Below are 23,640 nucleotides of genomic sequence, written 5' to 3'. Positions count from 1 at the left end.
CAGAGTGATACACCAGCAGGGGTTCACCTTGCAATCCCCACTGTCATTTACACTGAGTGCAAGGGTAAGCCTATCCTTCATGGCCTTAAGCCCAGGTAGCCTCTGTTCTTCTGCCGTGATGTACGTTTGACGAGGCATTTTTTTTCAAAAAAGCCCAGTCTCGTCGCAATTGAAGACTTGCTGGGAACTGTAGCCTTCCCGGACAGTCAACTCGTCGAATGTCTTAACAGAGGCTTGGCCGCTTTCGTGTCCGAACTCTTAGCCTGCCCATAACGCACCACCGAATGACTGCCTGAGCGTCTCTTAAATTTTTCAAACCACCCACGAGAAGCCTTGAATTCTGGGGGTACCTGCTTGGATGTTCCTTCTCCTGCGTTGGCATCGGCCTGAGCACGCACGAGATCACTGAAAATGACGCTGACGCTGACTTTCTGGCAGACTATCGCTTCGGTGATAGTGTCTCCAGACATTTCTTTGTCCTTTATCCAGACAAGCAGCAGTCTCTCCATCTCATCATGGAGGTGGCTCCTCTTGCTGGAGAAAAACAGTCACGCCCTTTGAAGGTGTTGCTGCTTTGATAGCTTCATTCTGCTTAAGGATCGTTCCTATCGTAGATGGATTTCGGCCATATTCCTTCGCGAGCACACTTAACAGCATGCCTGCCTCATATTTCTTGATTATTTCCATCTTCATCTCCATGGAAAGCATCATCCTCTTCTTTCCCTTAACATCAGCAACTTTCTTGGGACCCAGGGGTAATGATGTATCGTAGTATCACACACGATAACAGTACATATAGTAAAATTGTTATGAAAGCAAAATCACAAACACTAAGTCAATGCGTACGATACCGCTACCGGAACGAAAAGACATAGGAACGCCAGTGTGTACATGCACGATGGGATACAGTACAGTAGATGTCGACCAATAGGAGAGCAGGATCTCATGGTGGAAACTAGCATCCATATAGGGAGATAACCAATGGGAACGCAGGAGGATGGTAGCGAGTTTACGTGCTGGCGGCGCGCGAATTTTAAAGTACTGTATAGAATGCTCCCCCTCTGTACCGCCTTTCATTGTCCAAAACATTTTTCATGACCTGAGTCATAAAATTCTTTGCAACTCCTTTCGTGAAGTGAAAATTTCGTAAGCCTATTCTTTCGTAGCTAGAGGTTTGACTGTGTATAAATATATACATATATATATATATACTGTATATATATGCATATATATATATACTGTATATACATACATATATATATACTGTATATACATACATATATATACTGTATATATATATATATATATATATATATATATATATATATATATATATATATATATATATATATATACAGTAGGGTCCCGAATTACACGTGTTCTAATTACGCGATTCCTCAATTACGCGATCGATAGTTTTTAAAAATTAAATTTCCTGTATCTGCGAGGAGCATTCTAAATCCGCGAGTCAAGCACCGCGAAGCGTAGGAAATCTATTGTTTTCTTAATTGTATTGGGGGGGGGGATGGTTTCCCGATGTCTGAGAAGGGGGGGGGGGGGAGAATGTGAGAGAAAGATTTCTGTTCAAACATTTTAAGACTAGTTTTGGATGAAAAAATGTTAAGGTTTGCCCATCTGTTGTGTGAACTTGTCGCTAGGCTAGCCTAACTGTCCAACACCTATATGTATAATATTCCATATTTGTACTAATTAATTTTTATACTTCCGTTGTGATTATGGTGAAAAATCCTTATTCATTAAACTTTAAATTAAAAACCATCAAAATCAACAGTGCCATTTGAAATATTGAAAAGTTTCCAAAAAAAAATCAACAGAACAGCATCGTCATGGGAACACCTTTGTTGCTTTCGTGTGCAAGACTACCGCTATCATCCAGTAGTAGTGCGTTGTGCTCCGTTTCATTCTTTTATATAGTACTTTTGAAAACAAAAATTAAATTAAATAAAGACTATTTTATATCATGCTACTGCCAAACATGTCACTACAACCAAACCCATTACTTTGTTTAGTACGTTCCATCGCCGATCATAACGAACTCGCTAACCAATTTTAACATCTGTCTATAGGTTAACTTTTGCGGCAAAAGATATCTTACCAGGTACTATGTAATAATAATGTTATAATTAATGTTGTTTTATTTATCCTTAGAAAATCAAAATAAATTAAATATAAGCATTTTGTTTCGTGTTTTTTTTCCTAAAAAAACGCCTCCTTAAAAGGAAAAAGTTTTTTTTACGTTTCATCGTTGATCATAAACGCATTTACTTCTGAAAGTGATATTGAAGAGCTTTTACTAAAGATGTTATTATAAAGATTATAAATAGGTGGTAAAATATCTATAATTAAAGTGAAGCAGCATCAAGAAATGTTGGAGTTCGCCCTTTACATAAGAATGTACTGTACATTGGATTAGACAGAACGTAGAAAAAATCAATTAGGGAAAAATCGGTATTCGATATCCTCTTCATCAGCATCGTCAATCGGGCTTTTTATTTTTTTTATTCTCAGTCGCTAACTAGTTATCGCACTGTCAAGATCTGCACACATTCCGATAATTCACATTTGAAGGTTTTCTGGGAGAGGATGGATAGAGAAAATACCGAACTATATAAAATGTTTTTTTAACCTGTTAAGCGTCACCCACGTGATAAACCGTTCACCACGATCTACTCGGTACCCGCCTTCAACTGTATATTCCGTTCATGACTTTAATTGCCTTTTACAAGCCGTCAGTCTCGTGATATTACGTTTACTCGTATAGTAAGTATAGGATCACCACTTGGCAACACTCTCAGCATATGGGGACTGTGAATAGAAACTCATATGATGTCTGGCAACTATTTTTCTGAAGGTAGCTTAATGTTAGAAACTGGTTTCCTATCAGTGCGCTCGGGCGTTCATGCATAAGTGGTTATTTGTTGTTCCTTTTGTAATGAACGGTCTAAAGAGGAAGGTTATTTCTTTAGATGAAATAAATGATATTCTTGTTGAGGAATTTGATAATGATAACCTGTTTGATATTGAGAGCACAAGTTCTGAATCCTCCAGTGATGAGTATATTGAAGAAACAAAGTTTTCTTTCGATGCCGAAAGCGAAAATGACTTCTCATTACCGAATGACTGGACAACGAAATTTCACAAAACTATAAAGGGAAAGGAAACGGAAACGCAGAGAGAGAGAGAGAGAGAGAGAGAGAGAGAGAGAGAGAGAGAGAGAGAGAGAGAGAGAGAGAGAGAGAGAGAATAAAGTGGATAAATAATGTACAAATGTATGACGAACATATTTGAAAACTATACAGGAAACGATATGAAGAGAGAGAGAGAGAGAGAGAGAGAGAGAGAGAGAGAGAGAGAGAGAGAGAGAGAGAGACTTATCCCTTTCCTTTTGTTGCTTATCCAGGCGTAAGATTTACGATTGAAGATGAAAAGAACCCATTAGAATATTCAGTATTATGTAGCCATTTGAAATGAAATAATAATAGTATTAATTGTTTTTTTACTCAACCATTTAATTAATATCCCTACTTTTAACTATAATTACGAATTATAAGCATAAAGAAATGATATTAACTTTTGAAAAATTATCATTAGTGAAATGACCGCTCAGGGCAAAAAAAAGCGTGACGGTACGTTAGCGGCAACCTGGTCCAGGGGGGACGCTTAGATGTTTTCTGGCAGAAAATTACGGTAGATTATCGTACAGCAGCCTAGTGCACACTTGCGCCTAGTGGCCGTGTTTACGTGTGGGAGTGTCATCATGGATATACAGTACTATACTGTAATTTTTAACTATTGCTAGATACTGTATCAAACCTTGAAAACGCTTTTTTGTTTTTTGTATCTATAGGAAATAATTCTACATTATTCGGAAAATACTGAAAACAGTAAGCTATGCATAGTACAGTAGTAAATACTAGTCATAGAAAATTATCAAAACTTTAACAACTTTTTATTGTTTTATTTATCCATAAAAGAAATTTTGTACAGTATTTTATAAAAAAAATCTATAAGAAGGATTTCTTACAGTATTGTTAAGATAAAAGCTACAGTATATATATATATATATATATATATATATATATATATATATATATATATATTTTATATATATATAATATATACATACATACATACATACACACATACATACACACACACAGTGTATATACAGTATATATATAGCTAGAAAGCTAGAAATGGAGTGAAAAAAAATTGACGGGTAGGTTGCTGTTTGCCACCATGATGTGTTTCGAAATACACGAATTTCCAATTACACGAGGCCTTTTATCGACCAAATTCTCGCATAATTCGGGACCCTACTGTATATACAATATGTATACAGGTAGTCGCCGACTTACGACGGAGATAGGGACCGAGAGATACGTCGTAAGTCGAGTTCGTCATATGTCAAACTAGAAAAGTGAAGTTTCCGTAGATTTATTATGATGCGTTACGATTCGGCAATCATCTGGACTTGGAAGTTTGTATCTGCGTAGGAATAAACAATATTTCGAGTTCTGGGTCATTCAATCTCAGGTATTACTGTAAAACACTGCATAAGAACATTGTGATGTTAAACCACACATCTAAATTCTGACCTTTTCTGATTGCATAAGGAGTGATAATTCTGAATAACAAAAATAATTTATACTTTCAAGTTTGGTCATTTTTTTCCTTAACTTTGAGTTTTAGTAAGAAAGCTATTGCTGTATGCTGTAATGATATAAATAGAGCTCTAGGAGAGTTGATATGTGACTTTGTGGTCCAATCAAACTGATTTACTGTATAATGAAAATTAACGGAAATAAATAAACTTACACTTTCTTGAAGAGATTCCTGAAGGCTAAGATTTTGAGCTTCTCAAGAATTAGGTAAATGCCAGCTCCAATAAAGAAGCTCTCATGTTTTGCAAGAGTTTCAGATAACAACCTTACATTCCCCTGACGTACCGCGGCAACTACATCTCGAAACTCAGGCAAATTGTAGCGTTGCATCAAGGAGTCTTTAGGAAGGTAACCCTAAGGTGAAAAGAAAACTGAAGCTCTTCAATCCAATGAAAACCATTTCGTTTCCAAATCTAAAATATTGCCTCAATATCATACTTAACACATTTTCACTAAAATGACAATGAATTTTAATATACACGGCATGTCAGTATCATCAAAATATAGCAATCTCAAGGCTGCTTTTACAATCATACAAAAAAATTCAAGCTTTTCTCACCAACAACATTTTGACAGGGATGAGATAAATGAGGATTCGGCGTTTGTTCTTGCGGCTTCCAATGTGACATCTTTCAAAAGCAAATGACAGTGTGGCATCAGCTGCAAATAATATAATACATAATACAGCATACCTTTACCTGGCACTGGTTTATACAAAAAGACAATTTCTAAAATGAATGAATTATGAATTATTTCAATATTTATCCAATATTCATCATGGTATAAAGTACAAACTCAGAGTCACCGCTCTATCATGGAAAAATCAGGAGGTACTTCCTGGAAGACTGGTGCATTGGTACCAAGAACTATGCATCCTTCAAGTACACCGAAAGCATGAATTCTCCATTTCTAATGAAAGAGCATTCGGAATGTTCCATCTCCATAGTTAATGTGGTTTGGCAAGCAAATCTTATCAGTGACAAGATGTCAATGACTGGTCTCCAGGGCCCCGCTGATTTCTCCAACATGAAGAGTAAACTGTAGAAACCCAGAGACCCATCAAATGACTTTGAGCATGTTCTTCCCCATCACTGTTTTCACATTTGCTGCCAGTGCTAGAGAGTTCTGCAATCTTGGAGGAGAAGACTGAAACACCGTTGGAGTGCAAGATATGGGTAGTAAATAACTTATGAACGACACTAACTACCCTTGACTCGGCCTGGTAATATTGCAACGTTGCCAAATAGCATAAAAGGCATCTCCCTACTAATAGAAGCTGAAAGTGGTACTACCAACCTCAACATCCTCCTCTTCTTCACCCTTTCCATATTTGGTCTGGTTGGGGGTCTTTAAAAAAGCAGAACACTTTCTGGTAGCTTTGTTAGAGGTTGAGATGAATGGAAGTCCTAAGCAGGCCATGGAGATAACAATGCTTTTTTTCATTCCTGACAGTATTTAAAGGACTGTGATCCTTGAGGGCTAAGTTCTGACTAGTGGTCCTCTATTTTTCCCCGGCTGCATAACTTTTAGGGAAGAGTAACGTGGCCCACTGTACCAGGGCATTTCTTAAGTGCTACTGTTGCTTCCAATCAGGCATGAGAATCAATATACACTGGCATCTCTCCTCTTCAACACTCAGTTGTGTCATTAATTGGCTGCCAGGAGAGCTAGAAAGGTCACTGTTTTTTCACCTGACAGCACAAGCATCACACTTTGCAGAAGTCTCCAGATTTGACAAATCCTTCACTTGTGCAAAGCCTGTTACTGCTCCAGACAACTAGTAAATACAAGAGGTGGTTTGGAGAATGGCAATAAAACAGATTTTGACATAGGAAAAATCTATTTTTGCGTGAGATAGCCATGTCATCCTGATGGAAGTTCCGCATTGGCAGCTTCTACTTGGGATATTTCTGCGAGTGATATACCAGAGAAATTTTACTTTAAGAGGTATCAACAGTTCTAACCTCCGAAGCAAATAACACGAGAGATACCGTGTATATAACAGGGATGTGTTAATAATAAGCACTGCTGATCCTTCCCCGAATAGTTAATTTTGTCTCAAAGGAAGAGGGATAGGGTAGGATACGTAAGTGAGAGAGTCGTTACAACTCCCAATCTCAACGTGCTACAAATAACATGTTTCCTGTTGAACCATTCCAAGAGCAGCCATCACATGATGCGAAGTCCCACACTGAGAATTGAGAGGGGATAAAAAGTAATGGGCAGGCCATCAGGACTACATGGCTATCTCACCCAAAAATAGATTTTCATATTTTTTTGGACTTGAGCCATGTCATCCTGATGAAAGTGTACCGGAGAATTATCATTCTTAGTTGTGGCCAAAAGAGTTTTAACCCTGTAACCCCATAGATATGAGCATACTTCCTTCAGCATTGATAACTATGGTACCAAATGATGAGAGTAAGCGAAAAGTTTGTAAAAAAGTAGGAGCAAAGGAAATCAATAGCACAGTCCCACTCACTGTGAAAAAGAACTTTGTCTCAAGTAGATGAAGAAACCGAAGTCTATAAAAGGAGGGTTGAAAATTTAGGTACACTACTTTTATTTTATACATAGCTGGTCCAATGAAAGGAAACGCAAAACGGAAAAGTAGTCTTTTGTTGTTTCCAAAAATTCATACATGTAGCATTAGCAATACATTATATACAATAGTTATATACAGAAAACCAGAGTTTTCAGACCAAAAAAATGATGTAACAGAGTTGTAAAACAGTAATACTCATGACATAAAAGGAAAATATCCTCAGTGACTCTACAACATTAAATAGGTATATTGAACAGAACATCATTAGTCCTCATGCAAAATGTAGACTGAGAAGTCCAAACTATACAGTCCATAAGAGTCCATGCACAACACTTAAGAAGCTGGTTTAATCACACTACCAACGGCCACCACAGTGTTTAAACTCTTCTGACTGACACAAATAATGTTTGAAGAACACTCTTGAAGATTTCCATCCAGTGTAAACCTGTAAGCCTGCAAAAGACATATATTGGAAAAAATTTAGGGAAGAGGTAACTTTCCCAAGGTCATGACCTGCTGGAATACTTTCTGGGTCAGCCCTTCTGATGAAATAGGTGAGTTTGGACCTTGGCTGTTTCAGAGAAAGATTAGATCCTGTCGTCTCCCCTTTAAAAAGTGGACCGCCTTTAAAGGCACGGCTCTTGGACAGGTAGGCCTTAAGGCACTCCACGGGGCACAGAGAAGGGTCCTCCTGTAGTGGAACAATCTTCCAGGGCCACCAACATTTCGTGGGAAGTTTGTTTTTTGCCAAGAATGCAGGATCTGGATAAAGATTGCACCAGAAGCCATAGCAAGCAAAAAGATAGACTTTTAAGTATGATCCCTCAGAGAGGTAGAGGCATTATCTATCATAGAGGCAAAGTGCAGGACTTTATCCAATGACCATGAAATAGCCTTGGGAGGACCATTATGTTTCAGTTTAGCACAAGCCTTCGGGATCTCATTGAACAGCTTGCTATCAAGCCTAAAATCAAAAGGATAAGTGATTGGTCTAGTTAGTGTAGACTTACATGAAGCAATAGTTGTAGAGGCTGGACCTTGATCATGCAATGAAATAAAGAAAAAAATAAAGAAGTCCATAGAAATAGAAGAGGGCTGATGACTTTTCACGAACACAACCCATTTCTACCAGGAAGACAAATATTGTACTCTTCATTCCCTTGCAACTTCAAACTTTCTTTGAGGTACTAGGGCAAGAAAATCAAGAGATGAAAGGTTTTCGTTTTCCAAGAGGAAGCGAAGAAAGTCTTCTGTTGAACATACTGAGACAGCACTGGAGATGGTAGAGGGACCTGGAGAGGTTTGAGTTCCAGAAGACAAGGATACCAATTGCTCTTGAGCCACTTGAGAGCCACTAGAGCTGCTGTTTCCTTGAAAGTGTGCAGTTTGTTCAGGACTTTCAGTAGGAGGTTGAATGGAGGAAAGAGGTAGATGTGAGACCACTGGTTCCAATTAAAAGACATCGCATCCATTCCAGTCACCTCCGTATCCACGTTTGGTGCTACATACCGGGGAAGCTTCTTGTTGAAGTTCATCACTAAGAGATCGATTTGTAGTTCTGGAACTTGCTCTACAACGAAACAGAATGATTTTGCATCCAGGGACCATTCTGTTTCCAGAGGGTAAAATCCTGACAGGGCGTCTGCAGTCACATTGCGAACCCCTTCGAGATGAACTGCTGAGAGATGCCAATTTCTCCGTTTTGCTAAAGAGAGGATGGCTAGGATCATGCGGTTGATTTGAGGAGATCTGTAGCCCTGTCTGGTGACACATTGTACTATCGTACTGTTGTCGATGACTAATTCGTTGTGTGATTTTGTCTTTGGGCTTAGTCTCTTCAGAGTCAGAAACACTGCCTCCAGAACATTGATGGGAAACTTCTGAAATGCGATCGACCACTAACCCTGCACTTTCTTGGAAGAGGAGTGTCTCCCCACCCCCCCCCCCCCCCAACCTTGTTCCGAGGCATCCATATGAATAGTTACAGAAGGAGGAGGGTACTGCAGAGGGACGTGTTTCGATACTCTTGGCAGTGGACCACAGCTTTCGCTGCTTTCGCAGTAAGACCTGGGTTTTGTGGCAAATATCTCTCGGAGCCTTGGATGCCTTTCTTCTCCTGATTCTGTTCGCATCTTTGAGTCTTGCTTTAAGGATTGGACCTATCACGGCAGCGAACTGTAGCGAACCCAAGACTTTACTGTTGTTGTCTGGTGTGTACTTCTGAACGAAGTAGGCACTTGACCAAGTTTGCGTTTTCCTTTTTCTTGCCTTGCGGTAGAGGATGTGAGACTCTAGATTCCAGTGAAGTCCTAGCCCCTGGAATTTCTGAGCCGGAGACAGCTTGGACTTCCCGAGGTTGATTTGGAAGCCAAAAGACTGTAGGAATTTCATGACTTCTTGGGTTGTCCAAAGACATTCCAACTTCGCTGCAGCCCAGACTGGCCAGTCATCCAGGTACACCGTCACATGAAGGTATCTGTTCTGAAGTTGTTGGACGATGGCCTCGACTATTTTCGTGAGAATCCTTGGAGTTATACTAAACCCAAAGGACATAGCTTTGAATATGTAGGCCTTTCTTGCCAGTCTGAAACCAAGGTAGGGAGAGAAGTGCCAACCTTTCGGAAGATGCTACTAGGCGTCTGTAATATCTATGGAGACGGTGTAGGCACCCTGGGGTATTAGGGTCAGTATTTACAAGATAGTCAGCACCTGAAACTTGTTGTTCAGAATGAATTTGTCAGTGGGGACAAGTCCAGAATAGTTCGAAGACTGTTTGAATATTTTTGTGCACTCCGATTAGCCGCCCTTGAAAGTTCATGGATTTTATGCATTAGACGACTCCCTTCTGGAGAAGATTCTGCACATAATCCTCCAAAAATGGGGTTATGGGTTGAAAGAACCTTTGTCTCCATTTCCAGCCTAGCCATTCTGAAATTATGCTGTGAGCCCAGGGATCAAACTCCCATCGATCCCTGAACAAGTAAAGCTATCCCCTTATCAGGAGCTCCTCATTGTTGTTGTGACAGACCTGCATCTTTAATCTCCTTGCCTATACTTCCTCGGCCTCTCGATTGACCGCCTCTTCCAGACCTTCCCCTGTTACCGGAGCCCTTCTTTTGAGCTCTGGCAGGATGGAACGTGGTGGGGGCTCTCTCACACCAGGTCGAAGGCTGGAGACTGTGATACATACTGCTGGGGAACCATGTAAACAGTCTGAGGGATGGCAGCAACTGAGGCTGTCGCGACAGGAAAGGATTTCTTCCCTTGGAGTGACTTGCACTTTGGTTGAGGTCCTTCACTGGAGGTAAATTTGTGTTTAGAGGACATATCCCACTTATCTACAAGGCTCTTATTCTCCTGAGCCGCTTTGTCCATGACTTCCTTAACCAATTTCTTGGGGAAGAGATCTTTCTCTCAGATATTGGAGTCAATCAGTTTTCTACGTTAATGCCTGATCGTAGCATCGGCTAGGAAGTATTCTCTACATGCTCTTTTGGCTAGGAAGAAAGCATGGAGATCTCTATGAAACATGATTAGGTGAGTCTTTGCCAAGACAGAGAAGCGATCAGATTTGGTATTTCTAGATAAGATTGGAAGGATAAAGAGGCAGATAGTCTCCCTTTAGCTTTCAATTCCCCCTTTAATAGGGATTCGGGAATTCTAGGCAGTTTCTCATTAAACTTCTTGCCTCTGATGTCTTTATCTAGTTTTCCAACAGTGAAGATATGTTAGACGTCCTCCCGACTGTCCCCATCATAAGGAAGGGCTAGAGACAAGTTTGCACTTCTCTAGTACTGGGAATGGTCTGCTCTCCACTACTGCTTTCTTTACAGCCTCTAAGCTTTTAGAGGCGAAAGGGAAGACAGTATCCTAGGGGACTACAAAGGTGGCTTGCTTCCTGCCAAAGGCAGAAAGTTGGGTATTGGTGAATTCGGCCATCTTCAACTTCCTAACTAAAATGGATTGAGCCTTGGCCATGGTCCAAATGATTGTTTCCTTAAGGATCGTATCATCCCTAATGGACGCTTCTGAGTAGAACCTTACATAGCAGTAAGGATAACTATTGAGTGATGGGAAGAATTCCAAGTCCAAGACTGGTTTGGAACCCAAACCCTCTCCAATATGGAGGTACCCTTCACTTAAGGCCATATGCTCAGCATAACACCAAGGGTTTTCAACTATGCAATTTAGTAAGCTCGAAGCTAGGGGAGCCTTAGAAACAGGTGCCTTTTGTAAAGCTTCTACCCTCACTATGAGGTTCTGCTTTGGAAGATTCATGTTTGGCGGCGGTTAGTTTTTCAATGAAAGCTTTCATGGTTGATATAAATTCCAAGTTACTAGAAAACAAAGGTTTGTCTAACAAAGGAACAAGGGTGAAGAAGGAAGCTTGGGTTTGAGAAGCAGGTATGGGGGACCAAACTAATGTAGCACTGGGAACTGTACTCACCCAATGTACTTCCAGTGACTCTTTAGAGGCTTCCATAGTCAGCAGGATCCTCTCCCTCTCTGACGACAGAGAAGTAGTTGTCGACACGTTGTTGGCATCCAAGCTTATGACCTTCAGAGCGTCCCAAACTTCATCATCTGCATGATCTGCTGGCACCAGCAGGAATTGAACCATTGGTAACTGGTGACCAAACACAGAGGGCACCTCAGCCTAGGGAAAGAGGAGGTCCTTCAGTTCCAGAGAAGGAAGATAAGGGGCACCTTTTGAGAGCTCTTCTGGAATCCTCTTACACAATAACAGAGCATCTTCCGACTCCGTTCTTGTACGTCTGAGATGTCAGTGGCATAGAAGCCAGTGCGAAGGAGATCCATGCAAACCTGAACATTTAGTAGGTTCCCAGATTGCAACGGATCCCTTGGAAACATGGCAATCCATATGTTTTCAGCAGGTTTTGTGGTCACAGGGCAACTTGACCCATCTGGTACAGGTGACCATTGAACACTTCATATCATCAGCGACCTGTAAAAAAAGGAAAATTTCAATATGTAAACATCATTAAAAATCATATTATTAAAATTAAGTAAACATATGAAATCTATGCATAAAATAATGTTACGATAAATCCTAACCTAAATAAACCTACCACCTACATATGGCTAAAGAATATCATATAATCAAGACACATGCCAAACAGCTCAGAAATGAATGGAGATTTACAAAGCCAACTATTAGGGACAGTGCGGTAGGAATATGGAGGAAAGGTTCACATCAACAGACACCAGAACCTCTAAAGAAGGTCCATTGGAACAACCTATGAAGGCAAGTTTACTCACCATATTGCCTAGACCAGCAACAGCTGCCCCCAAAGCGGCAGCAGCTGGATTAAGGCGGCAACTATATCTAGTAGCCAAGATGAAGACTGACCAGCCAATACCCCAGGCATGTCGATACAAAGCAGCAGAGGCATTGTAAAATCGACAGGGAGAGAGTGAATAATCCCATAAGGAAGGGTCCACTCTCAGGGGAAGTACTGGAATGAAAGCACCAGCCGCCCGTTGAGATACTACCGCTAGAGAGTTATGGGGTCCTTTGACTGGCCAGACAGTACTACATTGGATCCTTCTCTCTGGGTACGGTTCTTTCCCTTTGCCTAATCATACACCGAATAGTCTGGCATATTCTTTACAGATTCTCCTCTGTCCTCATACACCTCACAACACTGAGATTACCAAACAATTCTTCTTCATCCAAGGGGGTTAACTACCGCACTGCAATTGGTCAGTGGCTACTTTCCTCTTGGTAAGGGTAGAGGAGACTCGTGTAAGCAGCTCTTCTAGGAGAAGGACACTGCAAAATCAAACCATTGTTCTCTTAGTCTTGGGTAGTGCCATAGCCTCTGTATCATGGTCTTCCACTGTCTTGGGCTAGAGTTCTCTTGCTTGAGGGTAAACTCGGGCACAATATTCTATCTAATTTCTCTTCCTCTTGTTTTTTTTTAAATCATTTAAAGTTTATATGACATATTTATTTTAATGTTGGTACTGTTCTTAAAATATTTTATTTTTCCTTGTTTCCTTTCCTCAGTGGGCTATTTTCCCTGTTGGGGACACTGGGCTTATAGCATCCTGCTTTTCCAATTAGGGTTGTAGCTTAGCAATTAATAATAATAATAAAAAGGCATCAAATAAGGGAACCTGCCAAGACCTGATCATTATCATTAACCTATGAAAACGGTGGGTGTAGTCAGTAAGATAATGAGAGCTGTATAAGACCATAAGAATTGGAAATTCAAAGAATGTCCTGACAACCAGGTCGGGTCTAACTGACCAACTCCAGAGGACAATGTTCCTCAGATATGGGAGAAGATAGGAAAGAAAGATGACTAGTATAAGGCTGCAGCTAAGCCAGCAGAGGGAATGACCCATGGCCAACAAACAGCCTGTGCTAGAAGAACACAAGCTGACAAGACCGGAAGCAGAAACAGAAGGTGACACTTCTGCCTAGATAGGCTAATCAGGCGAGGGAGTCAAGACTCCGTAGCAAGAGGGACATAGCACAGGAAGGGAAGCTGCAGTCACAGAACAGGCAACTGCCAAGGTGGCAGAGGAGGACCACAAGGGGTACCAACTTGACGCCAAGATAAGGTTAGGCCATCAGGAGAACTGTGCAGGCAAGCCTAGCCTGCCTAGCGGGTGAGGGAAAACTCAAAAGCTAGGGCAAGTTGACTAGACAAAAGGAACATAGTTCACAGTAGTCAGGTTATAGCCTAACTAGGAAGGGGATGGGGCAGAAAAAACACCCAAGGGTGGTCTATAAGGCGGCAGAGATTTAGGCCGAGGGAGGAGAAAATCTCGCCCACCTATGGCCAGAAAAGATAGCCTACAAGTTATACTGTCCAAGAATGGAGATGAAGCATACTTCAGCCACCATGGGACTAGACAGGGATGAGAACAAAGTTCCAATGCAGGTAGACACACTAACAGGCACAAGGGTTAGAGAAAAAGGGGTGGTGATAGGAGAATCAGAAATTGGTGAGACGGCATGACAGGAAGGCCTAACTGTGACATTAGAACAGGAGTAGTGTTCCAAAGGGTCTATAGTGATAGGGCACAGAGGATAAGTCCTCACAACTATGCATATCCTATCAAAGACTAAGAGGGAAGCCTAAGAATGGGTAAGACGACACAAGGGGTCTACCAGTCAGCATTAGAACAGGGGGGTTAAGTGTTCCAATGGGTAAACAAAAATAGACACAGGGAAGAAGTTCCCAAGACCTGTGCCAGGGCAAGTGGAAAGTGAAAACAGTCACCCTAGGACAACTGAAAACACTATCCAACTCTCAGAAGGACCTTTTTTATCAGCATTGACTTAGTCTAGCTCTATCCTGGCGGGTGGCCATCCTCTTCTTTCACCTAACCTTACTGGTTTGGTAAGACTGTCTATCCTCCCATGCTGTTAACTTGGGGGAGCTGTGACAAGTTAACAGCATGGGAGGATAGACAGTCTCACCAAACCAGTAAGGTTAGGTGAAAGAAGAGGATGGCCACCCGCCAGGGTAGAGCTAGACTAAGTCAATGCTGATAAAAAACATACAAGAAACACAAAAGGAGTGGTTGGGATATCCATAACCATACTACACAGTAAAAGAACCATGTAAAACTTATTACTACACTAATCAACTAAATAACTAAGCATTTCAGAGTGATTTGGTAACACAATGCAATGGTGCCAACCGCATGCCCGCCCACAGATCAATAAAAGCATGCAAATCATAAAATAACCCGGGTCGAGATGCGAAATTCTCCAACAGACGAAAAGGAGGGTACTCAAATTAGTTGATAGGAAGAAGCTGAAGCCTCCATGATCGAAAATCACTCAAACACCCAAGAGAAAAAGCCAGAAAAACTTGGAGCAACTGTCAAAGATGGCGACAGAGAAAGGGAATGGTTATTATTACTTGCTAAGCTACAACCCTAGTTGGGAAAGCAGGATGATATAAGCCCAGCGGCTCCATCAGGGAACATAGCCCAGTGAGGATAGGAAACAAGGAAAAACAAAATATTTCAAGAACAATAACATTAAAATAAATGTTTTCTATATAGACTATGAAAACTTTAACAAAACAAGAGGAAGAGAAATGACAGAATAGTGTGCCTCAGTGTACCCTCAAACAAGAGAACTCTCACCCAAGATAGTGGAAGACTATGGTACATAGGCTATGACACTTCCCAAGACTAGAGAAGAAAGGTTTGATTTTGGTGTGTCCTTCTCCTAGAAGAGCTACTTACCAAAGGTAAAGAGTCTCTTCTACTCTTACCAAGAGGAAAGTGCCCACTGAACAATTACAGTAGTATTTAACCCCTTCGGTGAGGATGAATTGTTTGGGATTGATTGACTGAAAGTTTTCTGGCATCCTGACATCTAAGGTCATTGACGCCGATAGCATTCATTATATATGAAAGATAAAATAGAATTCAATTAAAACCATAAAAGTTAAGATGTCATTATAATAGTTAAATAGTTTTCAGAAGACCTGCTTCTGAAATGAATCTAAAAATGCCGCTCCCATAGTAGGACACATTATGTCCAAGAATCTTGGCAAGGATGAACCTGCCAACCTCACCTCGAGTCTCAAACAGATATCTATTTCTCAAGTTATTATAATTAGGGCATTCAGTCAACAAATGCCTCACTGTTAAAGGTACTAAACAATCCAGCAGAAACTCGTGTGTCAACCGTGTGTGACTAATACGGAGAGGAGAAAGAGTCGTCTCCCATTTTCGGGGTATCATGTTATACAGTACCTCCAAGGTGATATGACATTTGTTACTTCCCTCATTTTATTGCCATCTAGACTATCCCACTGCTGTTGCCATTTATTACAAACCAATTTCTTGATGTAAAGTAGGAAGTCATTACAGGGAATGGGATACCTCCTTGGTAGAAACTCGGATGCCACATTCTTCGCCAGTAAATCTGCCTTCTCATTCCCAGACACATCTACATGTGCTGGAACCCAACAAAATCGAACTGTTATACCTCTCCGTCCAATAATAAAAAGCCATTCTAAAATCTTTAAAACTAGAGGGTTACTAGAATTAAAAACTTTTAAAGCTTGAAGAACACTCCTTGCATCACTAAAAATTGTAAAATTACCCTCCTTTTCCTAAGCTATTTTCTCAATAGCGGTTAGTATGTCATACAGTTTGGCAGTAAATTTGGAAGTTGTAAGAGGAAGTGCACCTCTACAATCAAAATCATTACTATGTACTCCAAATCCAACGCCAGCATCAGATTTGGAGCCATCAGTATATATAAAAGTTGATCACCTATGTTCTGCAACATGTTCCATAAAAAGAGACCTGGATTCTAAGTCAGTCATATTCTTCTTAACTCCAATAAAGTATTTACAAAAAGATAGGTCAGATAATTTCCATGGAGGCGTTGATGATACCTTGAATGGAAGCACCTTAATTCTAATTATATCCAGATTGTTTAATAATTGTTTCACCCGAAACCCAAAAGGTTGAGGAGATTTTGGGTGCAACTCAAAGTATGTTGAGTGCCTTACAAGGCTTGCAGTCTGAAAGGCTAAAGAATTAGGAGTCTTTGCTATCTAAACCAATACTTGTACCGAATAATAGAGGACATTTGGTAAAGGTCTAGCATCAACAAGGAGACTTGAGATAGGTGAAGTTCTAAATGCTCCTGTGGATAATCTAATACCAGCATAATGTATAGAATCTAATATTTTTAACCGGCTTGGGGTGGCTGAGGTGTATATTTCGCATCCATAACTAATTTTGGATAAAATCAAGGCCTTGTATAATTTTAAAATAGTATTGCAGTCTGCCCCCCATGATGTAAGGGATAATACTTTTAAAAGATTCAGAGCCTCAAGACATTTTGCTTTTAATGCTTTCAAGTGAGAAACCCATGTAAGCCTAGCTTCACTTGGACATGGGATCCATTGACCTTTGATGTATATATCCGGGTCTGGATGTACTCCCCGGATACGACAGAAATGGACAATTGTAGTTTTATTTAAAGAGAACTTAAATTCATTCATATCGTCCCACTGGATAATTTTGTCAATTGAGAGTTGTATTTTTCTCTTAACCATTGCCATTATAGTTCCAGAAAATGATATGGAGAGATCATCCACAAATAATGTTCTGAGAACATCCTGGGGAATGACTGAGGATATCCCATTAATTGCTAGTGCAAAAAAGGTTACACTCAGCCCACTACCCTGAGGAACTCCTTCTTCCTGCCATTTACTCTCTGATAGAGTTTCCCCAACTCTCACCTGAAAAACTCTATGTGAAATAAATGCTGAATAAATAGTGGTAGCTCTCCTCTTAATCCAAACTCATGGATTCTTTTAAGTATACCATATCCCCATGTGGTATCTCATGCCTTTTCAACATCAAAAAAGACTGTCACATGGTGCTGTTTGGAAGCAAAAGCTTCATAAATGGAGGACTCAAGTCGTATCGGCACATCCGTCGTTGAGTGCATTTTTCTGAATCCACACTGAATGGGTGATAAAATACTCTTCTTTTCAAGGTACCACATCAGTTTTACATTGACCACCTTCCCCATGATTTTGCATAAACAAGATGTCAATACAATTGGCCTATAATTTTCTGCTAAAAACTTGTCCTTACCGGGTTTTAAAAAGGCTAAAATAATGGCTAGTTCCCAAACACTTGGATAACTATGATCATGCCATATTCTATTAAAAATGGTTAAAATAAATAACTTTGTATTAAAAGGTACGTGTTTCATCATTGCATATGGAATTCCGTCGGGTCCAGGGGCTACACTGTTACACGTAGCAAGTGCGGAATCAAATTCTCTTTCAGCAAAAGGAGAATTGTATGACTTGCTTTCCTGTTGCGAAATTCAAAACTTTCTTTTCTTCAATGCTCCTATACTGGTTTACCAGGAGCTGCTTCACACTTGCACGATATATTTGAAAAATGGTCAGCCAGGGCATTGCTAACTTCGGTTGCTCCAGTCATATACTGGCCATTTGCCCTTAACACTGGTGGTGGGTTTGGGGTGAATTTGCCTGCTACCTTTTTTACTTTCCTCCACACAGATGATGGTGTTCTACTGTTAATGGAGGAAACAAAGGACATCCAAGACTGGCGCCTAGCTTCTTTCATGGCACAATGGAATTGTGCTCTACATTTCTTGTATATGACTAAATTCTCCTCAGTAGGCGCATGCGCACCCAAGTTAAAGACTTTCTTGTGGCTCTGTGCAGGGCAGTTAGTTCTGGTGACCACCAGGGGATTGGTCGTCATCTGAATATCCCTGTTGTTTTGGAAATGGAATTGACTCCTGCTGTGTGAAGAGTTCCATTAAGTAAGTCTATGGCATCATCAACACTTTCAAACTGTTCTGCATTTCCTTCAATTTCACTTAGCTCCCGAAATCTATCCCAGTCTACATTATCAAGATTCCATCGAGGCGATCTCTGTAAAGGTGGACCATTGTTGGTGTTTATAATAACTGGTGCATGATCACTAGTATGCCAATCATCTAATATTCGCCAATTTAAATCGAGAAGGCAGTTAGAGCTTGCAACTGATAGGTTAATGCAAGACACGGTACCTGTCTGAACATGAAAGTGTGTAGGCTCTCTTCATTCTCCAAAATTGCTGATATAATATTACCCCTTGCGTTTGCCAAAACATCACCCCATAAAGGATGTCTACTATTAAGATCTCCTAGAAAGAGAAAAGGTTGTGGGAGTTGTTTAATCACCTCTACTATATTATCATATGAGAAGTTATCATTTGGAGGCAAGTAAAGAGAAGAGATTGTGTATTTTCTCCCTATATCAATCTGTACAACCACTACCTGCAGAGGGGTACAGATAGACAAAGATATTTGGGGAAAATCTCGACGAACGTATATAAGACTTCCCCCATGGCTCCCTGCTCGTTGATCATATGGTGTCCTATAGCTACCATACTCTCGAGGACAAGGAGTATTAGCATCGAGCTTGTTTCTTGTAGACATCCATTTATAAGGGAGTGCTCACGTATGAGGAGCTCAAGTTGTTCACATTTCGCCCTTAAACCCTGGCAATTCCATTGCAGAATTGAAGAAAAAACTATGGTTCATTTTTTGGAAGACACCTTAGATGAAGTCTTCCCATTGGCAATATTTGATCTAACAATATTTCCCAGTGGTATCTCTAGAGAGGATCTTGATATGGTGGGTTTTGTGTTCGTCTTTTCCTTTGTGTCCTTTTGATCTAATTGTTGAGGAGGATGGTGGACCTCTACTTGAATTTCTGATTTGTTCAATTCACCTTCCAGTTGATCAGAAACATCAGCAGACAAGACCATATTTATTTGAAGTTGTGACTTTAATGTTCCTTATGGTAGGAGGTGAGAGAGATGGTCTCTCTCTTTTTTGATTAAAAGGTTGTGATCCGTCAGGTTTTGCACGTTCCCCACTACAGGTTCACCAGATAAATTGGTTTCAGGTGGAAACTCCATCAGATCAGGCAAGGACACGGCCTGAGAGAGGTTTGTACTATTATTTAGAATGAGAGTAGATGGTTTTTTAATACCTTACAGATCTTTAAGTATCTGTTTTGACTTTTCTATAATTTCTGGATATAGATTTTCAATGTAACTTTCAACCTCTTTAATTACTTTCATATGTTTCTTTATATTAGAAGTGGGAATATAATTTTCGTCCGTGTGCTTTGACAAGTTTTTCTTCAGAACCATTGAAAAAGGTTGCCCTGGTCTTACCTGCTTTTCAAGAGCTCTTTTACGAGCCTCTCTAAACGTAATCCTTTCCATAGTCCTAATGGCCTGAATTTCTTTTTCAAAAATAAACTTAACACAGCTTTTAGGTGTAGCTGGGTGTGCTTCCCCACAATGTAGGGAATTTGGATTTTCTAAGCATACTCCATGACTATTTTTTCCACAGTTGGCACAAATAGCTGGCTTATTTAGTTTTTCCTTGCATTTCTGGCTTAAATGGCCATACATTTGGCAGAGATAACATCGCAATGGTGAAGCGATATAAGGTTTTACCTTCAATGATAGCCAACCAGCTTTAATAACATTTGGTAATCTACATAGATCAAATGTTATAATCAAAGTAGCAAGAGGAATAAGCTGTTCTCCAACTCTCTTTTCATTCTGACTACTTTTACTACTCCTTTACTTTTCAGTTCATCCTCAATTTCTTTTTCCTCTATATCCAGCAATTCTGGAACATATATCACACCTCTACTCTGGTTGAAAGTAGGGTGCAAAATGCATTTTACACTATGACCATCCAATGTTGTAAGTGTTTTTAACCTTTCACCTTGTAATGGAGATAGTGTCTCTATCAAGAGACTTCCATTTCCCTGGGATAGAATTTTTGACTGCCCTCCACATAAAGTGACTATTTCCCTGTTAGCTTTGAAAACATTTACATGCTCATTTCTTCCGTTTTCAAATTCTAAGATAAAAATTTTTTTCATAATTCACTACTTCATAGTTACCAGTTAATACTTCTACTTTTCTATATCTTTCTGTACTGTCATCATTTCTCACTCTCTCTCTCTCTTCTTCTCTAGTGTTTTCTTATCATTCTTTCCATAACGCATATAAGGTTCCAATGTTACAATATTAGACCCCGAGTTGGAGATGTCTGTACCGAGGTCAATGTTTGTATTTTCCAGGTGGTCAACAGAGGGGTGGGTTTTTTGGTATGAGCAAGCCGGGTTATCCACCTCTTATCGGAGGATGTCAGTCCTCCTATCCCATATGGCCCAACACGAGAAGAGGCTTCAGCGGGGACCAGTCCTCTATTAAGGAGGGGCTGCCTCTCTTAAGGTGGCCATACACTGGTCAGTGAGGGTGGTTAACCCCTTCCACCGGCAACTCTAATGCCTGGCGTCACCCATTACCCGCAAATATGAGTGACTTACAACCGGATCACTGGAGCCCGACTCTTAACAGACTGGGTCTGCCAGAGGGTGGCGGCTTCTAAATTGGCACAGGTTGAGATGGAATGCCGTCCATCCCACACCGTGCCAAATCCAAAGCAGTAGCCAAAGTATAATCAAATAAGCCAAAGTCGTTAACAAGTTCAAGTCCGAAAGGAAGAGATGGGGAATAAATTAAATAACCAAAAGGAAAAGAGAAAGTGCTGACTGATTTAGTTGGATCAACAATTGGGCGCCGAGGTCCAGTGGGAAAGTAGTTCCCACTGTTCATTAGAGCCCAACTGCTAATCCCTAAGCCACCCCATCTTCATCCAGGCTTCAGCATCTGGGGGGAATTGTTTGGGAATCTAAGTGTTGTCAGGTGTATGAGGACAGAGGATAATACGTGAAGAATAGCCCAGACTATTCAGTGTATGTGTAAGCAAAATGAAAATGAACCATAACCAGAGAGAAGAATCCAGTCAAAGGACCCCATAACTCTCTACCGGTAGTACCTAAACGGGTGGCTGGTGTCCTGGCCAACCTACTACCTTTTAAATGTTCAATGGGAAACGTGTTAGCTGCAGCACATTGAGATCAGGAGTTGTAATGGCTCTCTCACTCACATATCCTACCCTATCCCCTTATCTTTCAAGACAAGGTCAACTCTGTGCGCGGAAGGATAACCATGGCTTATTATTAACACACCCCTGTTATATACAGTACATGATATCTCTCGGGATATTCGCTCGGGAGGTTAGAACTCCGTTGATACCTCTAAGGTAAAATTTCTCTGGTATATCACTTGCAGAAATATCCCAAGTAGAAGCTGCCAATGAGGAACTTCAATCAGGATGACATGGCTTAAGGCCAAAAAAGATTATTTCATGGGCAAAGCCCCAAGGACTGGAAAGTACATGCCTTCTATACTGTTTTTCCAGTCTGTGGGAACTATGAGGAGTTAATGGGAAGAGGTGATGGACCATTACCATCTAGCATTTATGATCTCCTCTTCAGACCAAGTGCTGGCAATAAGAAATTTTTCAACCGGCTGGAAATGGAAGAAATTTAAGATCCACAAATATAATGATTCACCCTGTCGAAGGCCATTAGAGTAAGGTCCAGTTATGGCAGCTCCAGGGATGGCCTAAATCCTTGATGAGAGCCAAATTGCTAGGCTATAACCAAGGACATCCCCCTGTAACACTTTTTAAGTTTATTGCACTCATGAATGAACACAAGACATTGCATGAACTCTCACCTCTAATGGTACCAGACCAAGGTCAAGCAGCACATACCTCATGTGACCAGGTGAAAACCTCACCCCTTCTTCGACACATCCAAGAACAGCTGCATTTCTGGAGGGGATAGGGAGTCGAGAGGTATTCCCCTGGTGAGGTTTTCTTGGCCCAAGCACTAGATAAAGTCAGCCCATACCTCCTGTCCCCCTGGAACAGGACAGAACAGGATACCTCTGGAGGTCAAACAGTGATTCTCCAACACCATTGACGGAATCTCTGAGGGGGGTGCCCAATAAGAAGTAGCTGAGAATACTTTACCAACATCGAGCATCAAGTTCTGTCTGTACAGAGTGGTTGTGCTACCTCAGTGAACTTGCTGATGTGATCAGCATCCCCATATACTTCAACCTCTGCTTGGGTGTGAGACTTGACATCTCCCAATTAACCATGCTCCCCAGATAGTGAAAAAAGACCAGAAGGCAATCCCAATCATATAGAAATTGCCTGTTATACCCCATCATGACAACGTGTACAATGATCCTACCAAGAGGGACAATCTCTACATGGAGGATCACTAGATACAGACCGGCCTATGCCTGGGGGGAACCCTTAAGTCTTGGACCGGTCTTGCCATGTTGGACATGGTAGAATATAAATGCAATGGAAGGCAGTGTGATGTCTGTCATCAACATGGGAGGAACAGGTACCCAAGGGTCGGAATCTCTGGAGAAACTGGAATCCGGGTCTCGAGAAGTCGAAGCTCGTGGGGTCCTGTCACTTGGCGTCTGAACACAAGTGGTCTTCAGGGTTAGTGTCCTGATCCGTGGTGTACTAATTTGAGAAGACCACAATACTCTTAATTTAATCCATTATGTAATTGCATAGTCAGTGGTAGAGCATAAAGAGACTGGGAGCATGAAGACTGGGAGGATGGAGACCGGGTAAGAAGAGACCGAGAGCGTGGGAATGGAATGAAGGACCTTTTACGTATGCAGATTGTGAGTATAGATATCATGCTTGATGAACTTGTGCGCCTGGTGATCGTACATGAGGAGTACAATCTCAGGCTCATGGAGAAGGTGGATGACGAGAAAAAACCCAATTCACCTTCTTTTCGCACATGCAAGGAGGCTCTTGTCACTCAGAAGAGCAAGAACAACAGTCTCTATCCTGCTTTCTTAGGTCTGCAGGAAAGAACTTTCAGCATGTTCAAGTGCGGTGATCACCTCACACTTTAAAAACCCTAAAAACACTTGAGGATGTAGATC

At 40.8% G+C, this 23,640-nt stretch overlaps 1 protein-coding gene across 1 annotated transcript in view; it reads right to left on the bottom strand.

The window, feature by feature from the left end:
- Positions 1-23,640, bottom strand: part of LOC137636818 (PCI domain-containing protein 2-like) — a gene marked incomplete at its 5' end in the record, with an annotated part of 64,250 nt that overhangs the window by 15,422 nt on the left and 25,188 nt on the right. The window contains 2 exons of the mRNA XM_068369175.1: positions 4,840-5,039; positions 5,245-5,345. Coding sequence (XP_068225276.1) covers positions 4,840-5,039; positions 5,245-5,345 — 301 coding nt within the window. The remainder of the gene's footprint in view (positions 1-4,839; positions 5,040-5,244; positions 5,346-23,640) is intronic.

The sequence above is a fragment of the Palaemon carinicauda genome, unplaced genomic scaffold (assembly GCF_036898095.1).
Source record: "Palaemon carinicauda isolate YSFRI2023 unplaced genomic scaffold, ASM3689809v2 scaffold4, whole genome shotgun sequence".
In the NCBI taxonomy this organism is placed as follows: Eukaryota; Metazoa; Arthropoda; class Malacostraca; order Decapoda; family Palaemonidae; genus Palaemon; species Palaemon carinicauda.
Note: the sequence above shows the minus strand (reverse complement) of the source record. Positions and strands in the feature narration are given on the sequence as shown.